Here is a 6,853-nt window from a genome sequence, read left to right on the forward strand (position 1 = left end):
CTCGGGAGCCCACATGTGCACCTTAGACCATGTTACTGTGAGAGTAAATTATATTTAAGTCCAGTATGGAATCTAGTATTGATTTTGAATCACCAGGAAATGCGCATGCTCCTCTCCCCTCTTTACAGAAGTGATCCGGACCCGGCTACGGGAGGAAGGCACCAAGTACCGTTCCTTCTTCCAGACTCTGACCATGGTTCCCAAGGAAGAGGGCTACCGGGCGCTGTACCGCGGCCTCACCACCCACCTTGTGCGCCAGATCCCTAACACCGCCATCATGATGTGTACCTACGAGCTAGTGGTCTACATGCTGAATGGTTAACCTCTGACCCTTGACCCAAAATGAAATCCCAGAGAGAGATGGGCCGACGTGGACGGATGGCATAAAGAGGCCCCAGAGAAATTAAACAGGAGAGGGACCAGGGACTGTCATCTCTCCCACCTCCAGTCCCTCCATCCTGTCTTTCTAAAACTAAAGCAAATTGTCCCAAAAGCACCTGTTTTTTGGGATGGGGAGTTGGGTTGTTTTCAGGGGTGCACGACATAGGAAGAGGGGTCGGTAGACAGGAAATCAATGTTTGTTTTGGGATATGGTTTAAAGTTGTTTAAAAAGAAGCTGTCTCATTGAAAATTAGTCCTTAGGAGCCCTTTCTCTCGCTCTCTCTCGTTTTCTTGCCCTCTCTTATTGTCTCCTAAATAAGCGCATAGCTTACTGGAGCAGGTACATTGGGGAGAGCACTCAAGCTAGTTTAGAGTCTAACAATGCTAATCATTTCTCTGGTTTGTGTGTCAAGGGGGCAATTGGTAGTATAGGCTTGTTGAGTGCAGGGAGGTCTTGAGGTGGGGATAGTGTTGGAGTGAGGTGGATAGGGGATGAGCCTTGCATGACGACTTCAACTGACCTGTACAGATGCATAATAATGATATGTGGGGAAGCAAAGTTCAGACCAGCCCTGGTTTCTGGATCTCAGTAGACCACAGTTGGACCGCAGGCATTCAGAACCACACAGTGCTGGTCAGGTCCACTTTGTACTCAGGACGAAGCCTGGTCCTCTCCACCCCATTTGGTCAACATGCACAGGGGCTAGTCCACTCTGACAGGCCTAACCTAGGAGACTGGCTTGCCCTGACTGACATCTTGACTAACACTAGACATTGATACTGGAAGAAATATGCAGAAGTCTTTACTGTACGGCCTGGTCAGTGTGGACAGCACTTTGGGCTCTTTCTGTGTACATTCTGTAAAGTGAGTTGGGTGACCGTAAGAACCTCTGACCCACTCCCTCAGCACCCAGACTGACCAGAATCATCCGCCCTTTTTAACTACTTGAATGTTAACCAACTCAAGGAATAACAAACTAAAGACGATGGGAGTATTGTCTCGCGTCAGAAGCCATCGCGCTATCTGAAGTGAGACTCTGCTATGATAGTGAAACAACCACCAACCTTGTGAATATACTAAGAACAAAAAAAATATTAACAGAAAATCAATAACTTAACAAGACAATTTTATACACTGAACAAAAATATAAACGCTACAATTTTACTGAGTTTACAGTTCGTATAAGGAAATCAGTCAATTGAAATAAATAGAGGCCCTAAATCTATGGATTCCACATGACTGGGCAGATGGCGCAGCCAATCCGAATGAGTTATTCTCCAAAAAAGGGCATTATTACAGACAGAAATACCCCTCGGTTTCATCAGCTGTCCAGGTGGCTGGTCTCAGGCGATCCTGCAGGTGAAGAAGCCAGATGAGGAGGTCCTGGGCTGGTGTGGTTACACGTGGTCTATGGATGTGAGGGCGGTTGGATGTACTGCCAAATTCTCTAAAACGACGGAGGCGGCTTATGTTAGAGAAATGAACATTCAATTCTCTGAACATCTCTAGTGGACATTCTTGCAGTCAGTGTGCTAATTGCACACTCCCTTAACTTGAGACATCTGTGGCATTATCTTGGCAAATTAGAAATGCTCACTAACAGGGATGTGAACAAATTTGAGAGAAATAAGCTTTTTGTGCATATGGAACATTTCTGGAATCTTTTATTTCAGCTCATGAAACCAACACTTTACATGTTGCGTTTATATCTTTGTTCAGTATAATAATGATTAAATGGTATATTAATGTCTTCATAAGATGTAACATTGTTGAATTCTTCTGCCCAGTCATGGGAACATAAACTATATGTTTTGGGGGAAATTCAGGGTGAACCTCTGAACCCCCAAGGTTTCCTCTCCCCCTTAGACAAATGTGTGATTCTTTATGCACTTTTCTGTACACCTGCTCTGACCTACAATTGCATCTCTTATTTCTCTGCCTCAGCATCCAAGCAAGTGTTACAGCTGAGACAATCCTCTGTCCAGTGTTCACTTTGGAGGTGTGTTGTTGTACAGTCTGTGTGTGAGAATAGATGGGATACTGGAGTGTACGTGATGCTACACGATACGGAGGCCCTATGTTTCTATCTCTATACTTTATGCAGTATATGTGTAGTTAGAAGAAGAAAGACTGCGTTTCAAACCCGATTTTCTAAAATGTTTCATTTTGAAACGTCTTTTTCTGGTTTGTTTTGTTTGATTTCAAATCGGACTGTTTTTCGATGGAAAACAAAAAGATGCTCTCTACCTACTTCGCCTCCATTTTATTGTTTTGCTGTTTTTCCTGTTTATTTTGTTTGAGTTCTGTTTCAAAATGACAATGTTCATCTCCTTGTCTACCTGTTGTTTACATTCAGCTGTGTGTAACCATAGACGCCCTCACCTACTGACCTTTCCCCGCTCACATGCTACGAGCACAAAGAGCCTTTCCAGCACATGTAAGCTTCACTGCAGCCATTCACTCAAATATCCACAGGTCACACTAATGCTAGAAATAAGAATTAGGTTTATAACAGGTCCTTAACAGAAAATGACTGTATTGCTACTCAATATTCACTCTGGAACCCAGAAAATTAAGACGGTAGTGACTGGAGCTGTATTACTATCTAGATAAAAGAAAACCAGCTACAGTTTGAGATGTGTGCATTGTTCAAATGCACCTCTTCACTCTCCATGCCAACAGATCTGGGTGACATGGCTGAGACAATCATGAAGGCTGTAGAAGCAACTAACAACCTCACTAAAACAACTAAGGCTGTATGTAGTAAGCACATTCTAAAGAGGGTCAACGGTGAAGTCCGCTTGTGTTCCGCAAACAAAACAACCTGTACCTCTGAGTGACTACACCAAGGGTTTCAGAGCTCCCTCCTCAGGGACCACTGGACGTTTCACATACTTGTTGTAGCCCTAAACTGGCACACCTGATTCAATTAGTCAACTATCACCAATTGAGTTGTGCCAATTTGGGGCGCCAACAAATATGTGAACCATCTGGTGGTCCCTGAGGAGAGGTTTGGGAAGTATTACTCTACACCAGGGATGGGCAACTGATGGGGGTGGGGGCCACTAAATCTGAACTCATCATGAGGGGCCACATTTGCTCACAGGTCTGTGTACCTACATCCCAAAAAATATTAAAACACTTATTGCACACAGTGAGTTCATGCAATTTGTGACTTTTTAAGCAAAATTGGATTAATGCAGGGTAGTAACATAATGAGTTGGGATTATGGTTCTTTGTTTACCTAGCTAGCTACATGTCTTAACAAAAGACTCCACTATGCAAGTAACCATTTCGGGTGCGTTCGTAAATTCAGTATGGCCATCTACTCTGATTTCAGAGCACTAATCTGAATTGTGCCAGAGAATAACTGATGCATGAACGAACGCTCAACACCCGTTGAATATGGTTTGTGTCTGTAAACGTCTGCAAAAAAAGCATAATGAAATTGTTGCCAGCAGCACAGTCAGTCACCAATGCTCTGGATAACATGAAAAGTCTAACCAGCTCTGCTAGGGCGAGTAAAATGGTCAGAGGGGGGTGTTCTCATGTTTGTCTAGAAGTAGCTAGCAAACTTTAGCTTGGGTGCTTGACTGCCGTTGAATGTTCGGATCAACCCTACTCCTCGGGCCGGGGCGTCCAGTGTACGCTCCGAGTGCAAAATGCTCTGAATTTATGAATATGAATACAGTATCTGGCAGCACAGTTGTAGTCACTAACGCTCTGGATAACATAACAGCCCAACCACCTCTGCTAGGGTGAGTAATGTTCAGTGAGCTGTTCTCTCATTTGTGTGGAAGTAGCTGGCAAGTCTGCTTGGGTGCTTGACTGCTGTTAGTACAGAATGCTCAGATCAACCCTTAAAGATTTAGCTCCACCCATCTTTAAGAGGGTGTGAACGATGCTGAATGGGTGTAGACAGACAAAGGGCTCTTCACTAGATACGAAAACATTCAAAGGCCATTTTCTCAAAAGTGAGTAAACAAGTTTATCAACTTCCAAAGCAAAATTACTTCCCCATTGTTCCTCAACTGTAGTGTATGATATATCATTTTGTAGCTCTGAGTCTCTACTTTTATCCAATGTAAAAAAAAAACATGATTTCAAATTTTGCTACATAAGACCGATTTGAGCCAGTCGGTCACAAATGTTCACTCCTAGACTTGCCATAACAAAGGGGTTGAATAGTATTGACTTAAGACATTTCAGCTTTTAATTTTGTATTAATTTGTAAGCATTTCTAAAAACATAATTCCGCTTTCACATTGAGGTATTGTGTTTAGGCCAGTGTCACATCTCAATTAAATCCATTTTAAATGGGGCTGTGAAACGGGACGGAATACTTTCTGAAGGCGCTGTAACTTCCTGCAATTCTACACATTTTGACAGAGTTGTGAGAAATGTTTGGAGTTTATAATACATCTGAGGAAGACTGACCAACAAATTCTCTGGGGGCCACCCAGCCAGTAATTCTACCATAATTACTAAGTATAGCTGGCCGCTAGACTAATTTACCAATCTAATCATTTTTTTTGCTGACATCAGTGGTGGAAAAAGTACCCAATTGCCATACTGAGTAAAGATACCTTAATAGAAAATGACTCAAGTAAAATACTACTAGAGTAAAAGTCAAAGTATTTGGTTTTAAACATACTTTAGTATCAAAAGTAAAATAAATATTTTCACATTCCTTATATTAAGCAACCTAGACAGCACACTTTTTTATTCATGGATTTTATTTAATTATTATTTAACTAGGAAAGTCAGTTAAACAAATTCTTATTTAGAATGACAGCCTACCCCGGCCAAACCGGACAACGCTGGGCCAATTGTGCGCTGCCCAATGGGACTCCCAATCACGGCCGGATGTGATACAGCCTGGATAGCCAGGGGCACACTCCAACACTGACATTTAGTGAGTCTCAGATCAGAGGCAGTTGGGATATTCTCTTTATAACTGTTTGAATTAGACCATTTCTGTACTATGTATTGAACATGTAACAAGTACTTTTAGGAGTCAGGGAAAATGGAGTAAAAAGTAAATTCTTCTTTAGGAATGTAGTGGGGGTAAAAGTTTGGGAAAATAGAAATAGTACAGATAGTCAAAGTACTTTACCCCACTGTCTGACATGGCCGAACTGAGTGACTGTCAGTGACTGACATGAGAAAAACTGCTGATGCACAACATTTTGAAATTGTACAAATTCAAACTGTCAACAGTAAGTTGAGACCCAGAGTGAGTTTCCACAATATATTTATATTCTGGGAGCTCAAAGTATTGGGACAGTGAAAATTTGTTGTTTTGGCGCTGTACTTTGAAATTATGCAATGGTTGTGAGGTTAAAGTGCAGACTGTCGGCTTTAATTTGAGGATATTTTCATCCATAATCGGTTGAACAGTTTAGAAATTACAGCACTTTGTACATAGTCCTTCCATTTTAGGGGACCAAAAGTATTGGGACCAATTCACTTGTGTATTAAAGTAGTAAACATTTTAGTATTTGGTAATATATTCATAGCATGCAATGACATCAAGCTTGTGACTATAATTGGTTGGATGCATGCTGTTTGTTTTTGGTTGTTTCAGATTATATATTCATTTCTATTGGGCACAAATTAATGTATTGCCATTTAAGTCACTTATCACAAATAATAGAATATATTTCTAAACACTTCAGGATAATCCTGAATAAATTGTGAATAATGAGCAAGAAAGTTAAGCACAAATATCACCCCCCCCAAAAAAAAAAAAAAATTTGCTAAACTCCCCTTTTATTGTAATGGTGAGTGGTTAGCGTTTCTTGTGGGTATGATATTTGTGCATCCAACTCTATCATCATTTTTCACGACTCATTTAGGATACACATATGAATTTGTCCCAATACTTTGTTCCCCATTTTTATGGGACCATGTACAAAAAGTGGTGTTTAGAGTTTAACTGTTCATCCGATATGCATGAAAATACTCTTAAAGCTGACAGCCTGCACTTTAACCTCAGTAACTGCATCATTTCAAATCCAAAGTGCTGGAATACAGAGCCAAAACAACATGTCACTGTCCCAATACTTTGGGCGTTCTCTGTATAATATATTTGTATTGATCCCTGCTCTACACGTACATACTTCTACTCTGGGTGTATCGCTGTGTGTTTATATCTAGAGACATTTGGTACAGTTCCTTCACATGGGTCTGTTCTCACTTTGTCCTTGATTTTCTGAATTATTTCCGTTCCATATGATTATCATCATGCCCTTCTGTTTTGTAGGTGTGAGAGAGACCCTGTAGGGGTGGGTGTGTCCTTTAGAAGTATGAATCCAGTCTATTAATTACTAACAGTGTGTTCTTTTTCCATTTATTTCCTCTAATTTGTATTTTTTCATGTTTCTGACGAGCCTCCTAGAAGTGTGGCTGACTATGCATTCTCTTCACCCCTAGTTTGTAAAACAAATCTATTAAAAAATGTGGTTGGAG

At 41.0% G+C, this 6,853-nt stretch overlaps 1 protein-coding gene across 1 annotated transcript in view; it reads left to right on the plus strand.

Moving 5' to 3' along the window:
• Positions 1–6,853, plus strand: part of LOC135546617 (solute carrier family 25 member 36-A-like) — a 32,851-nt gene extending 25,998 nt beyond the window's left edge. Inside the window, exon 7 of the mRNA XM_064975183.1 lies at positions 129–6,853. Coding sequence (XP_064831255.1) covers positions 129–322 — 194 coding nt within the window. The 3' untranslated portion in view covers positions 323–6,853. The remainder of the gene's footprint in view (positions 1–128) is intronic.

Source organism: Oncorhynchus masou, chromosome 9, assembly GCF_036934945.1.
Source record: "Oncorhynchus masou masou isolate Uvic2021 chromosome 9, UVic_Omas_1.1, whole genome shotgun sequence".
Classification (NCBI taxonomy): Eukaryota; Metazoa; Chordata; class Actinopteri; order Salmoniformes; family Salmonidae; genus Oncorhynchus; species Oncorhynchus masou.